The sequence below is a fragment of the Rhinoraja longicauda genome, chromosome 11 (genome assembly GCF_053455715.1).
Source record: "Rhinoraja longicauda isolate Sanriku21f chromosome 11, sRhiLon1.1, whole genome shotgun sequence".
NCBI lineage: Eukaryota > Metazoa > Chordata > Chondrichthyes > Rajiformes > Arhynchobatidae > Rhinoraja > Rhinoraja longicauda.
This window is the reverse complement of record NC_135963.1, coordinates 13,671,633-13,695,314: the sequence shown is the minus strand read 5'-3', so window position 1 is coordinate 13,695,314 and position 23,682 is coordinate 13,671,633. Positions and strand designations below refer to the sequence as shown.

Below are 23,682 nucleotides of genomic sequence, written 5' to 3'. Positions count from 1 at the left end.
ATTTGTCTTAACTAATCTTTTTCTCTTGACATATCTATAAAAGCTTTTGCAGTCAGTTTTTATGTTCCTTGCCAGTTTTCCCTCATAATCTATTTTCCCTTTCCTAATTAAGCCCTTTGTCCTCCTCTGCTGGACTCTGAATTTCTCCCAGTCCTCTGGTATGCTACTTTTTCTGGCTAATCTGTATGCTTCATCTTTTGTTTTAATACTATCCTTGATTTCCCTTGTTAGCCACGGATGCACTACCTTTCCTGGTTTGTTCTTTTGCCAAACTGGGATGAACACTTGTTGTAGTTCATCCATGCGACCTTTAAATGCCTTCCATTGCATGTCCACCGTCAACCCTTTCAGCATCAATTGCCAGTCTATCTTGGACAATTCACGCCTCATACCCTCAAAGTTACTTTTCTTTAAGTTCAGAACACTTGTTTCTGTATTGACTTTGTCACTCTCCATCCTAATGAAGAACTCTACCATATTATGATCACTCTTGCCCAAGGGGCCTCGCACAACAAGACTGCTAACTAACCCTTCCTCATTACTCAATACCCAGTCTAGAATGGCCTGTTCTCTCGTTGGTTCCTCGACATGTTGGTTTAGAAAACCATCTCTCAAACATTCCAAGAAATCCTCTTCCTCAGCACCCCTGCCAGTTTGGTTCACCCAATCTATATGTAGATTGAAGTCACCCATTATAACTGCTGCACCTTTAGTGCACGCATTTCTAATTTCCTGCTTGATGCCATCCCCAACCTCACTACTGCTGTTAGGTGGCCTGTACACAACTCCCACTAGCGTTTTCTGCCCCTTAGTGTTTTGTAGCTCTACCCATATCGATTCCACTTCCTCCAAGCTAATGTCCTTCCTTTCCACTGCTTTAATCTCCTCTCTAACCAGTAATGCTACCCCACCTCCTTTTCCTTTCTGTCTATCCCGCCTGAATATAGAATATCCCTGGATGTTGAGCTCCCAGCCTTGGTCACCCTGGAGCCATGTCTCCGTAATCCCAACTATATCATAATCATTAATAACTATCTCCACATTTAATTCATCCACCTTATTACGTATACTCCTTGCATTGAGACACAAAGCCTTCAGGCTTGTTTTTACAACTCTCTTACCCCTTATACAATTATGTTAAAAAGTGGCCCTTTTTGATTTTTGCCCTGGATTTGTCTGCCTGCCACTTTTACTTTTCACCTTGCTACCTGTTGCTTCTACCCTCATTTTACACCCCTCTGTCTCTCTGCTCCTGCTCCCATCCCCCTGCCACATTAGTTTAAATCCTCCCCAATAGCACTAGCAAACACTCCCCCTAGGACATTGGTTCCATTCCAGCTCAGGTGCAGACCGTCCTGTTTGTACTGGTCCCACCTCTACAACATTCTCCCACATGAGAGAAGCGACTTCTCAACTGGGGTAATCCCTGACGGAAGCAGCAGTTTAAGTCATATTCATTCAGGCCAGCACAGAAACCTTAGGCTCGCCTGCCCTACATTTTTACACTTTTTTACCATCAGCATCCTCGAGCACTCAACCTAAGCGGCACAGTGGCGCAGCGGCAGAGTTGCTGCCTTACAGCGCCAGAGACCCGAGTTCAATCCTGACTACGGGTGCTGGTTGGACTAAGTTTGTACGTTCTCCCTGCGACCACGTGAGTTTTCTCTGGGTGCTCCGGTTTCCTCCCACCTTCCCTGGACATGCAGGTTTGTAGGTTAATTAGCTTCTGTAAATTGCCCCAAGTGTATCGGATGCGAAAGGAGCACAACATGGAACTAGCGTGCGGGAGGTCGTTGGTCAGAGCGGACTCGGTGGGCCGAATGGCCTGTCCTCACTCTGTATCTCTCAACTAAACTATGCTGGGTCCAATGTGGGAACATTAGTCTGGGGAGACAGCCCATGTCACGATAAAGCCGTGCTGTTAAAATTAGCCTGGCATCCTGGCAAAATTAGTCTGGGATCACCATTCCCAGCGAGGTCAGAGGTTGAATGTGCCACATTCCTGGCTGAGCTTCTAAACCAATCGTGTTCTTTTCGAAAGTTTTTAAAAAGCTGCATTTTGCCAATTTATTTATTGTTCAAGGGACACTGCCAAAATCAATCAATAAATATTCACTTACATTTATCTAATTAATTCTGGCAAGCCGCAGGTTTCCTTGGATTGATTCTTAAACACTCCAGTCCCATTCTTCAGCGCATCCAATTAGTTAATATTGGCAGTTCAATCACTCTCTCAACGGCTGATTCCGTCTTGTGACTTCTAATGACCACCCTGCATTATTGACTAAACATTGGCTTTTGGTCCATAAACAGAGAGACCAATAAGTCTCCCAAACTGTACATCTTTGATCGACAGGGCCTGCCACAGTTTGGTTGCGTTATCTAATTTACTCACGTACAACTGACAAAAGGGTCAAATTAAATTGCTCACAGATGCACATCCATTTTTATTCAAATCGAAAAGCATCAGCTCAGAATATGATTTAAATATTAAAAGATTAGAAATCTAGAAAATGTTCAAAATTCTTCATGGTTAAACGGCGTAGCATTTATAATTTTATAATGGCTGTGAACCCATCAGACTCGATTGCAGAATGCTTTCAAAATGCAGACACGTCTTCTCGTGATTTAAAGTGAATGCAGCCAAGTAGAAATTGAAGTAAAATGTAATTGTCAATATCTCTCCCGGTTCTTTTATGGTTCCATGTTCCCAATTGTCAGCGAATCAGTTCAGTTCAGTTTCGTTTATTGTTACGTGTACCGAGATACAGTGAAAAGCTTTTAACCAGTCAGCATAAAGACAATACATGATTACAAACGATCCATTTACAGTGTACGGGTACATGATTAGGGAATAACATTTAGTGCAAGGTAAAGCCAGCAAAGTCCGACCAAGGATAGTCCGAGGGTCCCCAATGAGGTAGATAGTAGTTCAGCACTGCTCTCTGGTTGTGGTAGGATGATTCAGTTGCCCGATGACAGCTGGGAAGAAACTGTCCCTGAATCTGGTGGTGTGCATTTTCGCACTTCTATATACCTTTTGCCTGACGGGAGAGGGGAAAAGAGGGAGTGGCCAGAGTGCAGCTCATCCTTGATTCTGCTGTTGGCCTTGCCATGGCAGCATATCTGTTCTTTCTTGTTCTGTCTCTTCATTTACTCAACAGGTGAGCTGCTTGCACTTGGAACCTTGTCTGTCGTTATCAAAGTTTCACCGTGTGGCACCAGAAAGAGATTCTTTTCGCAGTTGGATATCAATGCTAACAAGGAACGCATATTAGTTAATGTTATTAGTTTAATTTAGTTTATTTTCACGTGCACTGAGGTACAGTGAAAAGCTTCCTTGTTGCGTGCTATCCAGTCTATACATGATTACAATCAATCTATTCACTGTGTACAGATATAGGATACAGGGAATAACGTTTAGTGCAAGATAAGTACAGTAAAGTCTGATTAAAGATAGTCTGATGGTCTCCAAAGAGGTAGATGGTAGCTCAGGATTGCTCTCGAGTTGTTGATAGGATGGTTCAATTGCCCGATAACAGCTGGGAAGAAACTGTCCCTGAATCTGGAGGTGTGTGTTTTCACACTTCTGTACCTCTTGCCTGATGGGAGAGGGGAGAAGAGGAAGTGACCAGGGTGAGACTTGTCCTTGATTATGCTGGTGGCCTTGCCAATGCAACGTGGAGTCAATGGAAGGGAGGAATGAAATGGTGTGGGTGATGCTCTGGGCTACATCCACAAACGTCTGCAATTTCTTGCAGTCATTCTTGCTCCAGTCAGGTGTATGTTCTCATGATCCATCTCATCTCACTTTTTCTCAGTCTAGGATATAATCGCCCATTATCTTCCCCAAGCCTGCTCTTCCCAATTGATTTATGTGGAGCATTATACTCGGGGCCGATGTAATCCTCACCTGGTAACTACAGGAAGCAGGAGACCTCGCTGGCTTTCACTTTCCCTGGTCTAGGTACATATATGCCCAATGCCATACATGCCCAGTACCCCAGCTATGCTGAGCTAAACCAGTATACAGCACCTTCCTGTTCTAGAAGCTTAGGAAATAGGTGCAGGAGTAGGCCTTCAAGCCAGCACTGCCATTCAATGTGATCATGGCTGATCATCCAAAATCAGTACCCCGTTCCTGCTTTCTCCCCATATCCCTTGATTCCGTTAGCCCAAAGAGTTAAATCTAACTCTCTCTTGAATACATCTGTCCCAAACTAGATGAAGTATCAAGGCAGCTTCAACAATACAATTAAGAAGTGTTATTAGACCTCAATGCAGTAAAAGAGGGCAGTGAAAATTGCCTCTGGATTTGTACAGTCTTCACTCTCTGTGGATGAGAGCAGTGACCACACAATAACGCTGAAACTTGGTCCGCGTATATTAACGAAAAGTATCGCAAATCCATTCATTAGGACATACATGGAACATAGAACAGTATGGAAAAGGAACAGGCCCTTCAACACAAAGTATCTGTGCCAACCGTGATGCCAATTTTAACTAATCCCATCTGCCTGCATGTGGTCCATATAAAGCAATGCAGCACAGAAACAGGCCCTTCAGCCCAACTTGTCCATGCCGATCTAATCTAGTCGCTTTGCCCATGTTTAGTTTAGTTTAGTTTGGTTTAGTATAATTTAGAGATACAGAGCGAAAGATTCGGGTCCGCTCCAACCAGCGATCCCCACACATTAACACTATCCTGCACACACTAGGGACAATTTACATTTCTACCAAGCCAATTAATTAACCGACAAATCTGTACATCTTTGGAGTGTGGGAGGCAAGCGAAGATCTCAGAGAAATCCACGCGGTCACGGGGAGAACGTACAAACTCCGTACAGACAGCACCCATATTCGGGATCGAACCCGGGTCTCTGGCACTGTAAGTCCTGTAAGGCAGCAACTCTACCGCTGTGCCACTGTGCTGCCTGCAGATATGTTAAGCCCATATCGCTCTAATTTACTGGCTCTTGTACTGAGTCAATGAAGGCATATCCTGTATTGTGACTAGCAATGAAACCCTAGATCATTCTGAATTTTCACTTATTTCAGTTATTTTACTACCCTATTAATTTATTTTGCCACTCTCAGGGAGCTACATACTTGCACCACGTGATCCCACTGTACATTAATGCTGGTAAAGGTCCTGCATTCACTGTATACTTTCCTCTTGCATTAACCTCCCAGAGTGTAACACCTCGTATTTATCCAGATTGAACTCCAAATTAGGTTCTAAAATCGTGAGTGAATCCAAGGTGCCTTTTTAAAAGCATTTACAAAACAAAACAAATGTAACCTTTTTAAGTATTAAAATGAATTCACATTTTTCTCTCCTTCATTTGTTACTTCCGATGTTGATAAAATGCAACAAATAAGTGAAAATTCAGAATAAACTAGGGTTTCATTGCTATTCACAATCTGATTGAAAATATTCATAAAGATTCTTTTCATTTAAAGCTAATTTTCATCTCGGAAATGAACTTATGTTATTTTTTTAGTATCTAAGCTAATTTAAAGCATCTTTGCTGTGGTTGATAGTTGATTTGAATACATAATTGCGCATAAATAAACATGTCCCATCATTAAAAAAATGTGAACCATGACCTTTTATTTGTGTAAAACTGTTCCCTTGGCATCTGCTTTTATTTTTGGAGTTCATTTATTAGACACAGTTTGCATGTTCCCATGGAAATATAAATTCAATTAATTTCCATTGCTGGTTGCTTTGGAGTGAGCTGTGGTTCGGTAATGCAGTATTTTCATTGAGACGTTGGTACAATGAGGTTTCTTATGCATTGAGTGTGTAACTAATTGTAAAAGTAAAATTTTGGTAAAGATTAAAGAGACAATCTGCAAAGCTCGATCTTTATTCCATACTTCAAAATGCTATCTTTTTTGTTTCAGAATGACATGATATTAAAAACAATTATATTTTTGACCTCAAATAATAATATGGCATTAATCACAAGGTCATAAGTGATAGGAGTGGAAATAGGCCATTCGGCCCATCAAGTCTACTCCGCCATTCAATCATGGCTGATCTATCTCTCCCTCCTAACCCCATTCTCCTGCCTTCTTCCCATAACCCCTGACACCTGTATTAATCAAGAATCTATCTATCTTTGCTTTAAAAATATCAATTGACTTGGCCTCCACAGCCCTTGGTGGGAAAAAATTCCACAGATTCTCCTTTATAATAATAGATTCAGATTATATAATTTTTAATCCTATATAATCCTATACCCTATTTAATAATACTGGGCGCACAGTAAAGCTACAGCCTCACAGCGCTAGAGACCCAGGTCCAATCCTAATCTCGAGTGCTGTCTGTGTGGCATTTGCACATTGTCCCTGTGATTGCGTGGGATTTCTCCGGGTGCTCCCATTTACGGTTTCCTCCCTCATCCCAAATACGTACGGGTATGTTGGTTGATTGGCCTCTGTGACTTGCCTCCAGCGTAGGGAGTGGATGCCAGGGTGTGATAACATAGAACTAGTGTGATCCATGGTCAGCATGGAAACATAGAAAAATAGAAAATCAATCGATCAGTATCTGGTGGAAATGCAAGTAGACAGACATAAATGAGACCAGTGGGAAACGGGGAAAGATAAATGAGAATGCTGGAAATGAGCGAAGCAAGGCTGGTATGGCAGAAGATCTGAAATAGTTGAATTTGTGTCTGGAGGTCGCAATATTTCTCCTCACCAGAGGAATAAGATCCCATAACACTTTCCAGGAAGGATGGCGACCTTCCGTCAATGTATCGGCCGATATTTATACCTCGTGTATGAAAATAACTGCAGATGCTGGTACAAATCGAAGATATTTATTTCACAAAATGCTGGAGTAACTCAGCAGGTCAGGCAGCATCTCAGGAGCGAAGGAATGGGTGACGTTTCGGGTCGAGACCCTTCAGTCTGAAGAAGGGTCACACCCCGAAACGTCACCCATTCCTTCTCTCCTGAGATGCTGCCTGACCTGCTGAGTTACTCTAGCATTTTTTGAAATTAATACCGACTGATATTTATACCTCGGCCCACTCCTAAAACTGATAAGCTGTCAACTTAATTCTTTGCAAAATAGTTGTAATTTGGGGTAAGGGGTGGGTGCATAATCTGCTGTGTTTCCTACAGTAATGGGAGCACAAGCCTCTTGTGCTCGGCTGAGCTGGGGAAAAGGTTTAAAGAGCAAGACTGCAACTCAGTAGTGGCAGGGATTTAAAGAGGAATTTAATAAATCTTAATGAGAGTATATTCTAGCGAGGAAGAAAGTTACCAAGTAGAACGCTTATCGAGTCTAAGGAAGTTAAGGACTGAGTCTGAAGAAGGGTCTCGACCTGAAACGTCACCTATCCATGTTCTACAGAGATGCTGCTTGACCCGCTGAGTTACTTCAGCACTTTGTGTCCTTTTGCGATTTAACAAGCATCTGCAGTTCTTTGTTTCACCATATTGTACTCCATCTGCCAAATGTTTGCACATTCACTTAACCTATCCATATCTTAAAGAGAGGCTGAACCAAATCAGGAAATTGGGGGAAGTGAATGAAAGGAACTACTTTGGGGGTGGGGGTGGGGGTTGGGGGAGGAAATAATGTCACACAGGTGATTTACAGTCACCAATGTTCCAGTATCATGGAATGAATAAAGGCATTGTCCTACACTATTCATTGCATCCTTAATGGATGAAACACACCATAAACACCGTATCTGTAACCAAGAGCAGGTAGTACTTCTATAGTGCATATTTCCATAACACAAATTAGAAATAACCTGTCCGATGAATAGGGAACACTATATGCATTACGCGGACTTAACTGGTTATAATATGATTTTGATCAGGAAGTTGAGAGCCACTTAAAAGTTACGTTGGAAATTGGCACACAGAAAAAAATCTGTCTTGGAAAAGAAATGTTTCCATGTAACCTCCCTGCAGTAATCATTGTTTCTTCAGAACACTGCAACTTTCATGGCAGAAAGGCATGGAAATTGACAAGTGATCGCTTCTATTGACACTTGTGCGATGATAATCTATGAAGCTATTTAGTTTACAGCCTTTCATATTTTTAGCTTGCAATAACAAAAATAAACTTGTAGTTAGTAAAAAGTTCTTTATTTTTTGAAAATCTCAGCCTTCGGGGTGGGGGTGGGAGGGAAATAATTTTGTTATAGTGAGTCTGATACTTTGTAGCCTCTAACCCTCTTTTCCCCATTGACACGGCAAGGCACGGGCGGCACGGTAGCTCAGCGGTAGAGTTTCTGCTTTACAGCGAATGCAGCGCCGGAGACTCAGGTTCGATCCTGACTACGGGTGCTGCACTGTAAGGAGTTTGTACGTTCTCCCCGTGACCTGCGTGGGTTTTCTCCGAGATCTTCGGTTTCCTCCCACACTCCAAAGACGTACAGGTATGTAGGTTAATTGGCTGGGTAAATGTAAAAATTGTCCCTAGTGGGTGTAGGATAGTGTTAATGTACGGGGATCGCTGGGCGGCACGGACTTGGTGGGCCGAAAAGGCCTGTTTCCGGCTGTATATATATGATATGATATGATATGACACAATTGATTTTACAACGTGATTTTCTATAACATGAGATTTTGTAGCAGCTCAACTGTAGTGTCACATCAAAACTACCTGTGCTGGTATAGCATAGATCCCCATATTCTGACTCACAGGTGATGTCTTTCAACGAGATGTGCAGTGGTCTCAGGTAGACACAGAATTGCTTGACACTACATATAGACAATAGACAATAGGTGCAGGAGTAGGCCATTCGGCCTTCGAGCCAGCACCGCCATTTAATGTGATCATGGCTGATCATTCTCAATCAGTACCCCGTTCCTGCCTTCTCCCCATACCCCCTGACTCCGCTATCCTTAAGAGCTCTATCTAGCTCTCTCTTGAATGTATTCAGAGAATTGGCCTCCACTGCCCTCTGAGGCAGAGAATTCCACAGATTCACAACTCTCTGACTGAAAAGGTTTCTCCTCATCTCTGTTCTAAATGGCCTACCCCTTAAACTGTGGCCCCTGGTTCTGGACTCCCCCAACATTGGGAACATGTTTCCTGCCTCTAATGTGTCAAAGTGGAGCATGGGTCATATTTCAAAGTGGAGCATGGGTATTCACCCTCGTTTTTTTGGCCAACATTTAGCTCTCAATTAACAACACTAGTTCACACCATCTGTTTGTTTGGATGAGACCAAGCTCAGAAATTCACAAAATCTTTTAACAGTAAACATACAGTGGAATAATGCGTTTTTGTAATATATCCCCCATTCTTTTCCAATCGTGCCAACCTCAACAAGTTGCAATTCCTCTGTTTCTCACAAACTTTAGTTGTTGAAAATTAACGATGGCAGGCCAAGCATTACTGGGTACAAAACAATGCATTTCTTTGAAAACAAGAGATGGATCTTCTTTCATTCTGATTTCCACCGTTCTACGTTTTTTATTTTAGTTTTAGTTTAGTTTAGAGATTCAGCGCGGAAACAGGCCCTGCGGCCCACCAAGTCCGCGCCGACCAGCGATCCCCGTACACTAGCGCTATCCTACACACTAGGGACAATTTACAATCTTCACCGAAGCCAATTAACCTACAAACCTGTAAGTCTTTGGAATGTGGGAGGAAACCGGAGCATCCGGGGCAAAAAAAAATGCGGCCACGGGGAGAACGTACAAACTCTGTACGGACAGCACCCGCAGTCAAAATTGAACCTGGGTCTCTGACACTGTAAGCAGCAACTCTACTGCTGCGCCCTAATCTAATTTCAAAATTTAAAATTGGTAATCAATTTACAATGTGATCATGAAAACAGATTAAGAGGCACATATCTTTATGTCCTGCTTTTCAACAAATAATTAAACAGACTGTCAGCTAATTCTCTAGCACGTCAAAAGTTAAGGCAATATTCTGCATGCGAAGAATGAGCCAGTGATTGTTCCCATTGACCCAATGACTGAACAATTGTTTACATTCTCATTTGTGGAGATAGAGAATCAAGATTTATAAACGACAGGTTTTGAAAGTCTGGAATAAAAACAGAAAAATGCTGGAAACGCTCAGCAGATTAGGCAGCTTCTGTGGGAAGAGAAGTAGGCAGGATTAAGACCGAGGCAGCTATGTGGAAAGGAATGTTTAGGAATGGGAGGTGGGAGAGTCTAGGACGAGAGGGCTTAGCCTCAGAATTAAAGGGCGTTCCTTTAGGAAGGAGATGAGGAGGAGTTTCCTTTAGTCAGAGTGGAATTCATTGCAACAGGAGGCTGCGGAGGCCAAGTCAATGGATATTTTTAAGGCAGAGATAGATCACTGCGGGTGTCGGGGCTTATGGGGAGAAGGCAGAAGAATGGGGATAGGAGGGAGAGATAGATCAGCTAGGATTGAATGGCAGAGTAGACTTGATGGGCTGAATGGCCCAATTCTGTTCCTATCACTTATGAACTTATGAGTGCAAACAGAACATGGCTGGAATGAGGGCTGAATGTATGGATGGAGTGTGGCCGGGATCTGCAGCCTGTCTGGGAATGTGCAAAGGTGTGCACGGAGAGAATGGACGTAAAGGCTGAAGGGAGAACATATGCGGGAAGATGAGAAAGGCCCAAGGAGAGGGAAGGGAGGAATAGGAAACTGAAGTTGGGCGGCACGGTGACATAGCGGTAGAGCTACTGCCTTACAATGCCAGAGACTTGGGTTTGATCCTGTTTACGGGTGCTGTCTGTACGGAGTTTGTACATTCTTCCCATGACCAGCGTGTCTTTTCTTCATGTTCTTCAGTTTCTCCCACTCGCCAAAGAGGCACAGGTTTGTAGGTTAATTGTTTTGGTATAAATGTAATATAGTCCCTAGTGTGTGTAGGATAGTGTTAGTGTGGGGGGGTCGCTGGTCGGTGCGGACTAGGTGGGCTGAAGGGCCTGTTTCCGCGCTGTATCTCTAAATTTAAACTAAACTAATTTAAGTTACAAGATTCAGGAATAGAAACGTCTGTGTGTGAGAGTGGGGATCAAGGGGAGAGGGATGAGAAGCAAGGAGAGCGTGGATAGACATGGACATTTAATCTATGACTGAGTGTGTGTGTGTGTGTGCATGTATGAAAGAGAGTACAAGTGCTTACATGTAGTTGGCTGGTGGCACAATATTCCTGGTTTATTTAATAAAGGCAAGCTCATTTTATTGTACCAGCAGACTTTGTTTTAGTTACACAAGCTGTTCTGCAAAATCGCATCATTAATAAGCAGTTATCAACGTGTTAATTTAAAAGTTAATGTCGCTCTTGAATGGACAATTTTTGTTTGTTGCCAAAATGGTCCCTGCTTGAAGAACAGTGAATGACATAGGATTGTGAGAAACATAAGAATTGCAAGTTATAGGGGTAGAGAAGATTGGAAAGGAATGGGGAATAAAAGGCATCTTGATGTAAGATAAGCCCTGAAAATATTAATGAAATGGGAACCAACATTATATCTGCAGTTTTATGTTTCTTAAGATAGACTTTAATAATCTCTTCGCACAATTTTCGGGTTGCACTTCATATGCTAATTCAAATTGATGTCAAGTACATGAGATTCCAACTTGGTTTCAGCATCATTTAAAATTAAACGGTGTTATGTAGTTCAGTAAAACATAAATTCTTATCCAGAGATCTGTGTCAAAGTTTCCAATGCCTATTCACACGAGAAGAACAGATAATTTTTTTGATGGTCCAGATATTAATAAAAGATAACTACCTCACAAATGTTTAGCATCCTGTATAGATTTGTTAAATACCAAAATGTTCCATATACCCACCCGCCCTCTGTACGATAAATTTCCCCCTCGGGTTCCTGCTAAAGCTGCCCCTCTCACTTTAAACCTATGTCCTCTAATTCCTGATTTCCCTAGCTCTGAGAAAAAGAATCTGTGTATTCACCTGCCTATTTTGCTCATGATTCATATATATTCCCTAAGATCACCCCTCAGCCTCTTGCGCTCCAAGGAATAAAGACCTAGCCCACTCAACCTCTCTCCTTGGATCACCCTTGAGCCCCACAAATCCTCATAAACCTTCTCTGCACTTTATCCAACTTAATGCATCTTTCCTATATCAAGGTGACCAACACTGAACACAATAGCCCAAGTGCGACCTCACCAATATCTTGTACAACTGGAATGTTAATGTCCCAACTTCTGTGGCATAGTGGCACAGTGGTAGAGCTGCTGTATCACAGTAGCAGAGACCTGGGTTCGATCCTGACTATGGCTGCTCTCTGTGCGGTGTTTGTATGTTCCCCCTGTGACCATGTGGGTTTCCTCTGGGTGCACCTGTTTCCTCCCACATTCCATAAACGTGAGGGTTTGTAGGTGCAGCGTAGGTTTACTAGGTTAATTCCCGGAATGGCGGGACTGTCGTATGTTGAAAGACTGGAGCGACTAGGCTTGTATACACTGGAATTTAGAAGGATGAGAGGGGATCTTATCGAAACGTATAAGATTATTAAGGGGTTGGACACGTTAGAGGCAGGAATCATGTTCCCAATGTTTGGGGAGTCCAGAACCAGGGGCCACAGCTTAAGAATAAGGGGTGGCCATTTAGAATGGAGATGAGGAAAAACTTTTTCAGTCAGAGAGTTATAAATCTGTGGAATTCTCTGCCTCAGAAGGCAGTGGAGGCCAATTCTCTGAATACTTTCAAGAGAGAGCTAGATAGAGCTCTTAAGGATAGCGGAGTCAGGGGTATGGGGAGAAGGCAGGAACGGGGTACTGATTGAGAATGATTAGCCATGATCACATTGAATGGTGGTGCTGGCTCGAAGGGCTGAATGGCCCACTCCTGCACCTATTGTCTATTGTCTATTCTTAATTGGCTTCTGTAAATTTCCCCCTACTATGTAGGAATAACGATGTATGGGTGATCATTGGTCGGCATGGACTTTGGGGACCGAAGGCCCTGCTTCCACACTGTATCTCTAAACTATACTCAATTCCCTGACAGATGAAAACCAGCGTGCCAAAAGTTTTCTTCACAAACCTACCTTACCTGCAAAACCACTTTCAGGCTGTTTGGTAGGGGCATCAAAGTGAAAAAACTGGTTGCGGAAACTGAAATAGAATCAGAAGATAGGAGAAATACGTGGCAGCTTAGATAGCACATTCAGAGAGAGAAAGAGATCTATCAAATGAGATCTTCAGTCTTAAGAAGGGTCTTGACCCAAAATGTCACCCATTCCTTCTCTCCAGAGATGCTGCCTGTCCCGCTGAGTTACTCCAGCATTTTGTGTCTACCTTCTAATCAAATGAGTCTTTGATCGGATTTTCTTAACTGATTTTTTTTTTTTAGCTTATTCTTTCTTATAAGGAAGCCATTCTGTAAATATGTTCAAGCACACTTTTGAGCCATTGTCATTCCTGCAGCAATGTTGAGCTCCATGCTTTGTACACCAGATGCAATAAATGGGGGAATTAGTTCTACATCCCCAGCATTCTTGTCCTTTAATAAACCCAAAAGCAGTTCTACTGAGACCTGAGTAGAAAAGCCCTCCTAACAGTCAATTAAATTATATCTCCGTAGGGGGCATTTTCTGTCCTCAATTAGAAATTGACAGGGGACGCTGTCAGACTTCATTTCAATGTTGTACCTGTAATTATTATCCTTCGCTATTAGTCATATGTTTCCTTAAACAGAAATGCTCCTGAGCAAGTGTGAAGCTCTTCATCCAGTCAAAGATCTTTTTTGTCACTACATAAATAAGTACATTTCAGTCTGAGAAATCTTATTTGCACAAAAAGACATGTTGACATTAACTGTGAGGGAGACGCAAGGGACTGCAGATGCTGAGTAACTCAGCGGGTGCGGCTGCATTTCTGGAGGACATGGATAGGTGACATTTCTGGTTGGGACCCTACGTCAAATTGAAGAAGTGTCCTGACCAAAAACGTCACCATTCTTTTGTTCTTTGTACCTCCTCACACCTCCAGTTTCCCTCTCCCCTGACTCTCAGTCTGAAGAAAGGTCTCGCCCCGTCACGTCACCCGTTCCTTTTCTCCAGAGATGCTGCCTGACCCGCTGAGTTACTCCAGCATTTTGTGTCTATCTTGGGTGTAACCAGAATCTGTAGTTCCTTCCTACACACCACCTGACCTGATGAGTGACCCTAGCAAGTTGCTTTTACATTGACTAAGAGTTACGCAGAAACAAATACAGAGCGATAGATTGATGAAAACTCACTTCAAATATCCAGAATAACTGCTAAAAAGCAAGTGTGATTAAGTTGAACTTGAGGTGAAAATTGGATTGCATATTAATTTTTATTTGAGTTCTCTAGTATGTAATTTTATACCAAAGTGTTCTCTAATTGCTTCTTTTTCCACAGGGGTGTATGCATTTGGACTTTTTGTTACTGATATTTTCGTAAACGCTGGGCAAGTGGTGACGGGAAATCTAGCGCCCCACTTTCTCACAGTCTGTAAACCCAACTACACAGCGCTGGGCTGCCATCATGAATCAGCGCAGTTCATCAGCAGCGAAGAAGCCTGTACGGGCAACGTAGACGACATCACAAAAGCCAGGAAGACATTCCCGTCCAAAGAGGCAGCTTTAAGTGTGTATGCAGCAGTATACCTGGCTGTAAGTACATCTTTCATGCGTTATTATATGCTTCTCACAGCTGCTGTCTCTTAAATAAGTAATTGCAGTTATATTTGTCGCTTCCAATGGTCACAAACCGACCGACACAAGATGGTGGCATATAGTTCTGGAGAGTAGTTACCTCATCTCTGTGGTAATGCATGATAGAGTCCTATAGTGCAGAAACGTGCCCGCAATGAGCATCAAGTCCCTGTCTACAGACTGAAGATAGGCAGAAAAAGCTGGAGTAACTCAGCGGGTCAGGCAGCATCTCTGGAGAGAAGGAATGGATGACGTTTCGGGTCGAGACCCTTCTTCAGGTTTTACTGATGTTGAGAGAGCAAGGTTATTGTTCAGGCATGTGGAGGTCTCGACCCGAAACGACACCCATTCCTTCTCTCCAGAGATGCTGCATGTCCCGCTGAGTTACTCCAGCATTTTGTGTCTATCGTTGGTTTAAACCAGCATCTGCAGTTCCTTCCTACACACCTGTCTATAGACTTCTCATTCTGAAGAAGGGGCTCGACCCGACACGTCACCTATTCTTTTTCTCCAGAGATGCTGCCTGATCCGTGGAGTTACCCCAGCCTTTTGTGGCTTTCTCCTGTCTACCAGGAATTGGTCTGTAGACTTCAATGCATTAGTGATGGAGGTGCTCTTGTAGATGCTACTTAAATGTTGTGAGAGTGCCCGTTTCCACCGCCAGACAATCTGCTCTACATCCAACCTTCAGGATGAAAACATTATTCCTTATTTCTCCACTAAACATTTACTCCCTTACCTTCAACATTTAAGGCCACAAAGACATCTGATACAATAGACAATAGGCAATAGGTTCAGGAGTAGGCCATTCGGCCCTTTGAGCCAGCACCACCATTCAATGTGATCATGGCTGATCATTCTCAATCAGTACCCCGTTCCTGCCTTCTTCCCATACCCCCTGACTCCGCTATCCTTAAGTGCTTTCTCTTGAAAGCCTTCAGAATTGGCCTCCACTGCCTTCTGAGGCAGAGAATTCCAGATTTACAACTCTCTGACTGAAAAAGTTCTTCCTCATCTCCGTTCTAAATGGCCTACCCTTTATTCTTAAACTGTGGCCCCTGGTTCTGGACTCCCCCAACATTGGGAACATGTTTCCTGCCTCTAACGTGTCCAACCCCTTAATAATCTTATATGTTTCAATAAGATCCCCTCTCATCCTTCTAAATTCCAGTGTATACAAGCCTAGTCGCCCTACTTTTCCCCTTTTTGATCATAACTCATTCTAGAATTTCACTACCGCCCCTCCCTTTACAGAAATAGAAAGGTCCCGACCCAAAACGTCATGGTGGCGCAGCGGTAGAGTTGCTGCCTTACAGCGAATGCAGCGCCGGAGACTCAGGTTCGATCCTGTCTATGGGCGCCGTCTGTACGGAGTTTGTACGTTCTCCCCATGACCTGCGTGGGTTTTCTCCGAGATCTTCGGTTTCCTCCCACGCTCCAAAGACGTACAGGTTTGTAGGTTAATTGGCTGGGAAAATGTAAAAATTGTCCCTAGTGGATGTAGGATAGTGTTAGTGTGCGGGGATCGCTCGGCGGTGCGGACCCGGTGGGCCGAAGGGCCTGTTTCTGCACTGTATCTCTAAGTCTAAAAAAAAATCTGACCCTCTGGAACACACCAGCACAGTTCCTTGTGTCTGTTACAATGTTATTTTCTTAGAACATTGAACAGCACAGCATAGGAATGGGCCCTATGGCTTACAATATTTTGGCCGAACATGATGCCAAGTTTAACTGATATCATCTGCCTGTATATGATCCATATCCCTCTATTCCCTTGTGCCTATCTAAAAGCCTCTTAAACTAGACTGTCACATTTGCCTTTACCACCACCTGGCAATGCGTTCCAGGCCCCCACGACTCTCTGTGTAAAGAACTTGTCCCTGCACACCTCCATTGAAATCTCCATTATCACGATGCAAATCAACTCCTACCTCAGAAATGTCCTGTTCAATTTGCCTATTACCACAACAGGTCCACTGCAGATGTTATCTCACTCGCTCTCCATTCTTCTCTGGACCATCTGGATAACAAGAACACATAATTCAGGCTGCTGTTCATTGACTGCAGCTCAACATTCAGTGCAATCATCTCTTCCAACCCCATCACCATGCTCCAAGACCACTGCGCCTGTGTCTCCCATTGCCACAGGATCCTATATTTCCTCATCTCCTCATCTCCTCAGTAGACCTCAGTCGCATCTCCTTCTCACTGACCATCAACACGAACATCTCAATGCAGCGTGCTTAGTCCCTTGGCCTTCACACCTACGACTGTGTACCTCAGCACAGCTCCAATGTTGTATATACATTCTCCGTCAACATGTTGTTGACTGAATCATGGGTGGTGATGAGTCAGCATACAGAGAGAGAGAACACCTTTCACTCAACGTCAGTAAAACCAAGGAATTAATCATTGACTTCAGAATAGGGAAGTCGGGAGACCGTGTACTTGTCTTCATTGCTGGGTCAGTGGTGGAGCTTCAAATTCCTGGGCGTTAACATCTCAGATGACCTGTTTTGGGCCCAGCACGCAGTTGTAGTCATGAATAGAGTGCACCAGTGCCTCCACATTCTGAGAAGTTTAAAGGGATTTGGCATGTCACCGAACACTCGAATATTGTTCTTCCGATGCACTGTAGAAAGTATCCTGACTGGTTGCATCATGGCCTGATAAGGCAGTTCCAATGTTCAGGAATGCAAGGGGTTTAAGAGTTGTGGAGTCCGACACTGCCTTCCCCACCATGGAAAGCTTCTACATGAGGCACTACCTCAAGAAGACAGCATCAATCGTCGAGGATCCCCACCATCCGGGCCATGCCCTCTTCTTGTTGGTTCCATCAGGCAGAAGGTACAGAGGCCTGACATTACACACCTCTAGAATCAGCAACGGCTGCTTTCCTGCAACCATCAGGTTCTTGAATTGATCTGCATCATCATAGCCCCACCACAGCAAAGGGACTTCACCTTACTTTCTATTAATAATTCCTCAGTCCTTTCCTCTAAAGAGCAAATGCTCACCCTAGCTATTCTCCTCCTTTCTGCATCCATTTAAAAAATTATTTTACTAGCCAGCTTGCTCAGTCTCACAAACTGTTTTCTACCCCTTTTAGTAGTTTTTTTAGTCATCCCATCCAGGATTCTAAAGTTTTTGTCAATCTTCTGGCCCACACTAATTTTTCGAAACAGTCTATTAATTTTAGACAATAGACAATAGGTGCAGGAGGAGGCCATTCGGCCCTTCGAGCCAGCACCGCCATTCAATGTGATCACGGCTGATCATTCTCAATCAGTACCCCGTTCCTGCCTTCTCCCCATACCCCCTGACTCCGCTATCCTTAAGAGCTCTATCTAGCTCTCTCTTGAATGCATTCAGAGAATTGGCCTCCACTGCCTTCTGAGGCAGAGAATTCCACAGATTCACAACTCTCTGACTGAAAAAGATTTTCCTCATCTCAGTTCTAAATGGCCTACCCCTTATTCTTAAACTGTGGCCCCTTGTTCTGGACTCCCCCAACATTGGGAACATGTTTCCTGCCTCTAACGTGTCCAACCCCTTAATAATCTTATACGTTTCGATAAGATCTCCTCTCATCGTTCTAAATTCCAGTGTATACAAGCCTAGTAGCTCCAGTCTTTCAACATATGACAGTCCCGCCATTCCGGGAATTAACCTAGTAAACCTATTTTCTTTCAATTTGATGCCATCCTTAACTTCCTTGATCAATCATGGATGGATCTTCTGAGAGTCTTGGCTTCACAATGGATACCTTTACTCCTTCTCGACCGAGAATAATAAAATTGCTCCTTAAATACTTGCCACAATGTATTTACCATTGCAGCTTTTCATCTGTTTTCCCAATCCATTTTAGGGAATTTTTGCATTCATATATTTGCAATTGTATTTATTGAAGACCAGTTCGTGACCCACGATTTTCGCTTTCTCACTTAACATAAAATTCTACTATGTTCTGATCACATTTTGCCAAAGGATACCTTACAATGGGACAATTAATTAGTCCCAGCATAGATTAATTAATTACCTCATTATAAAACATCCTCGAGGGAAAAGTGGATATGAGACTCAGGATCATCCATGGTCTTATTTAATGTGCAGGGAGGAACTACAAGTGCTGGTTTAAATTGAAGAAAGACACAAAAAGCTGGAGTAACTCAGCGAGTCAGACAGCATCTCTGGAGAGAAGGAATGGGTGACGTTTCGGGTCGAGACCCTTCTTATTTAATGGCTTATTTCTGTTTCTATTTACTATATTCTTCGGAAGATTATATCAGACAACCCTCAGCAATGCAAACAAGTGTCTACCCTTCTACTTGTAAAAATATAAATGTATTTTTATTGCAGTACCGTAAATAATATTGTTTTCGTGCAACATATGGCATAAGTAGTCTTTTATTATCTCCCACTAACACTGCCCCTGTTATCAGTTGATCTCTGTGTCGAGTACCATGAAGGGCACTCTATCTACATAGTTATCTATTAGTTATCTATTACAACACAAAATGATGGGAATGAACAAGACAATCAGTCATACAATCCACATATTGACAACCAGGATAAAGGAAGTTTGCTGTTTGCTGGAAGATATTAAATGTTGTAGTTTCCATTCTATATTTAATGCAACACATCATAAAAATTGTCATATAAGTGTAATCAGCATCTACAGTGTAAACACATTTAACAAATATTACTGCAAATTGAAATAAAAGTACAAACACTGTAAACCATCTGCAGGCCAATCAGCAATGCCAGAGAGAGAAATTGAGTTAATGGCCTGGAAATGCTGCAGTTCCGTGCTGCCTTGTTAGCTTTTAATGTAACCTAATGTTACACAGAGCATTGCAGTTTTGGATAGGCACAGCTTCTCGAAGCAAGTTCGCAACAATTGATCTGCAAAAGTTAGGTACTAAATTATACCCACGTATACCAATGGCAAACACGGACAATGGATTTCTTGAAGCAGCAAGTGACCCCGTGTTTCAGGTCAACAATAGTTCTGCTGACCTTACCTTTGTTCAGTGACTCAACCTCACCAATGACACTTCTTGCTCCACCGATCTGCTAAGCGCAGGTTTTTCCCACTCTGTTCCAAATAGAGCCAGAGTCATAAGTCATACAGCAGGGAAATGGGCCCTTCGGCCCAAGTCATCCATGCCGACCAAGGTGCCCCATCTAAGTTTGGATTAGTTTAGAGATACAGCGGAGAAACAGGCCCTTCGGACAACCGGGTCCGTGCCGACCAGTGATCACCCCATACACTAACACTATCCTACACACTAGGGATAGTTTACAATTTACAGAAGCTAATTAATCTACAAACCTGTACATCTTTGGAGTGTGGGAGAAAACTCGTGTGGTCATGGGGAGAACATACAAACTCCATACAGACAGTATCCGTGGTCAAGATCGAACCCTAGTCTCTGGTGCTTTAAGGCACTAACTCTACCACTGTGCTACCTTTAAATTTACAAACAAAGAATTATAGTTAGTCCCAAAAAGCTAGTCTAAATGTTGAAATCAGGCCTAAAAAAAAGTTAATGTTGTAAAGACCAGCTGTTCCTCTATTAAATCGTAATTCCAATTTCCACCACAGTCTTATTTTGCAACCCACAAACAGTTCAACTGGTCCTTTCACATCCCCTGACAAGGAAGAAGGATAATTAACTTGTAAAGGAAATTAATCCCATGGGCATTGAATATTTAACCCAGTTCTTTAATCGCCATGATGCACAACAAAGTTTAACATTGCAGCTTAATTTTCTTTGTGGCTTCAGATGTACATCACGTGTACTGTGAAGACGACTGGAACAAGACTTGCAAAACCTCTCCTCTGTTTGGGTCTCATGTGTTTGGCATTTCTGACTGGAATAAACAGAGTGGCGGAATACCGAAATCACTGGTCGGATGTTGTGGCAGGCTTCATTATAGGAGCAGCAGTAGGAGTGTTTTTGGTAAGTGACACTGTGGCAATGAAATAATGTGCCGGGCCATTACATAGGATAAGACACTGCTCCTCAAGAGGGAGTTTTGATATACTCCACATATATTATTCAAGGCTTCATCTATTTTGTGATGTGTCCTGCACTTTCTAACATACTCACATCTGGAGTATTGTGTACAGTTTTGGTCTCCTAATTTGAGGAAGGACATCCTTGTAATTGAGGCAGTGCAGCGTACGTTCACGAGATTGATCCCTGGGATGGCGGGACAGTCATATGAGGAAAGATTGAAAAGACTAGGCTTGAATTCACTGGAGTTTAGAAGGATGAGAGGGGATCTTATAGAGACATATAAAATTATAAAAAGACTGGACAAGCTAGATGCAGGAAAAATGTTCCCAATGTTGGGGAGTCCAGAACCAGGGGCCACAGTCTCAGAATAAAGTGGAGGCCATTTAAAACTGAGGTGAGAAGCAACTTTTTCACCCAGAGAGTTGTGAATTTGTGGAATTCTCTGCCACAGAGGGCAGTGGAGGCCAAATTACTGGATGAATTTAAGAGAGAGTTAGATAGAACTCTGGGGGCTAGTGGAATCAAGAGATTTGGGGAGAAGTTGGGCACAGGTTACTGATTGTGGATGATCAGCCATGATCACAATGAATGGCGGTACTGGATCGAAGGGCGGAATGGCCTCCTCCTGCACCTATTTTCTATGTTTCTATGTTTCTATTTACTTCAGAGAATTAGTAAAGCACAAGTCAAATCCAGTTCAACAGTATAAATGGCAAACAAAATAATGTCAAAATCATAGACCAATGATTCGTAATACATTAAAAAGAATCTGCAGGTACTACGGTTGTTGAAAAATCTGAATTGCATAACTCAATGTTCATATTTAACGCAAGATCAAATTTCAGGGTAAAAGTCATCGAAACTTGGGTGTAGAGCCTATGATATTTGTACTGAAGGAGATGGACATACATCATGATATTCTGCATATGCCTGGGGGCCCCTCTTGAGATTTTTAACGTTGCAAGTGCAACCCTTGACAACCGTGAGGTACTTATGAGGTTCTACAAACTTATGTACAAGCCGGCTTTCAAAGCAATCATGAGGCCACCTTTTGCATGGCGTAAAGGTTCAGCCCTGTAACCATTGAACATTTGGGCAGGTCTCCCTATAAGGTATGCATGTACTTGCTTGGTGCTCCCATTTGCCAGAGCTATTGCCCGCAGACAACACCAAACCACAGATGTTAATCCTCAACCGAACCCGACCCAAATGTTGACATAAAGAACTGCAGATGCTGGAATCTTGAGTCAAAGTACAAAGTGCTGGAGTAACTCAGAGGTCAGGCAGCATCTGTGGATGAAATGGATGGGCAACGTTTCTGGTCCGAAGAAGGGTCCTGACCCAAATCATCCCCTATCGGTTCCTGCACAGATGCTGCCTGATCTGATGAGTTACTCCAGAGTTTGAGTCAGGGCAAATACTTCTCTGTTCTGCAATGTTTCTGTTTGTGGACTTTCATTAGCTTTTGCACACAATTACCTTGGTCATACCACTGCGACAGGCATATAGTGCATTGATTATCTGAACAACAAAATATGAGGTATCTAAAAATATGCCTTTTAATGTAAATAGAATTTATTTTTAATTCACATCTTAAGATTTGGACTAGGCCTGGATTTATTACCAATACCTAAATACCCCAGGTATAATAAGAGGGTACGGGAAAAGGCAAGAATATGAGGTTTCTAAAAACGCATTTTAGTGTAAATAGAACATTTTTTAATTCATATTTTGAGATTTGCTCAAGGCTAGCATTTAATACCAATATATAAATACCCTGCACAAAGTAGCCAGTTAGACCACTTCTCGCCTGATATTTCAGTCATTGCTGCTTTGTTTAATTTAAGATTATTAACTGAATTTAAATACTGATGGGATTTGAACTTGCAGTAGATCTCTACATTGCCAGTCAGAACCTCGGGGTGATGAGTAATTTAATTATTGTGCCATCACTGTGTCCTGTGACAATTTAAATGATCAAATCATCACTGTTCCATGTACTGTGGCTTCATGTTTTGAGGCATTAAGTATGGAGGAAAATTTAAGCAGCAGAATAGAAAAGCTAGAGAATAATGAATATAGCTTTAGGTTTGTTATTTTCACATCGATTAAATATGATTGACAATGCACAGGTCTGAAGAAGGGTCTCGACCCAAAACGTCACCCATTCCTTCTCTCCTGAGATGCTGCCTGACCTGCTGAGTTATTCCAGCATTTTGTGAATAAATGACAATGCACAGGTGATGTTTAGAAATCAACTGTTACTGTGAAATACAGAGCAATTTTGCATCACTTAGTTATGTTATGATCTTTTTAATTTAGTTTAGTTTAGTTTAGAGATACAGTGCGTAAACAGTCCCTTTGGCCCACCGAGTCCGCACCGACCAACGATCCCCGCACTCTAACGTTATTCTAAACCAGGGCCGATTTTACAGCATTATGGGACCCCAGGCAAAGCAGTGTACTGGGGCCCCTACCGTTACTCTCCCCCACCCCCCTTTCCCTATCAGCCCCCCCCTGTCATGCCGGCGAAAAGCACTTACCGAAAAGCACTTAGCGATGGACTTAGGGTGCTACATTGTTGCGAAAAGCACTTACAGATCGCTGTGAGAAGCACTTAGGGATGGAAAATGTTGCGAAAAAAGCACTTATTGAACCTACATTTTTAAAGCAGTATTTATTTATTGCAAGTACACAGATCAGCATGGGGCCCCTATGCTCGTGGGGCCCCGGGCAAGTGCCCATCAGGCCCATGCGTTAAGACGGCCCTGTTCTAAACACACTAGGGCCAATTTTACATTTACACCAAGCCAATTAACCTACAACCCTGTACGTCATTTGAGTGTGGGAGGAAACCGAAATCTCGGGGAAAACCCACGGAGGTCACGGGGAGAGCATATAAACTCCGTTCAGACAGCGCCCAAGTTCGGGATCGAACCCAGGACTCTGATACTGTAAGCACTGTAAGGCAGCAACTCTACCGCTGAGCCACCGTGCTGCTCTATTTAAAG

The 23,682-nt window shown here is 42.8% G+C and overlaps 1 protein-coding gene across 2 annotated transcripts in view; it reads left to right on the top strand.

Annotated features, from left to right (window-relative positions):
* Positions 1–23,682, top strand: part of LOC144598307 (phospholipid phosphatase-related protein type 5-like) — a 106,368-nt gene that overhangs the window by 61,553 nt on the left and 21,133 nt on the right. The window contains exons 3-4 of one of the 2 annotated variants that reach the window (XM_078408287.1): positions 14,350–14,603; positions 20,435–20,611. In XM_078408287.1, the coding sequence (XP_078264413.1) occupies positions 14,350–14,603; positions 20,435–20,611 (431 nt within the window). The remainder of the gene's footprint in view (positions 1–14,349; positions 14,604–20,434; positions 20,612–23,682) is intronic. The other variant, XM_078408288.1, reaches the window with a different exon arrangement.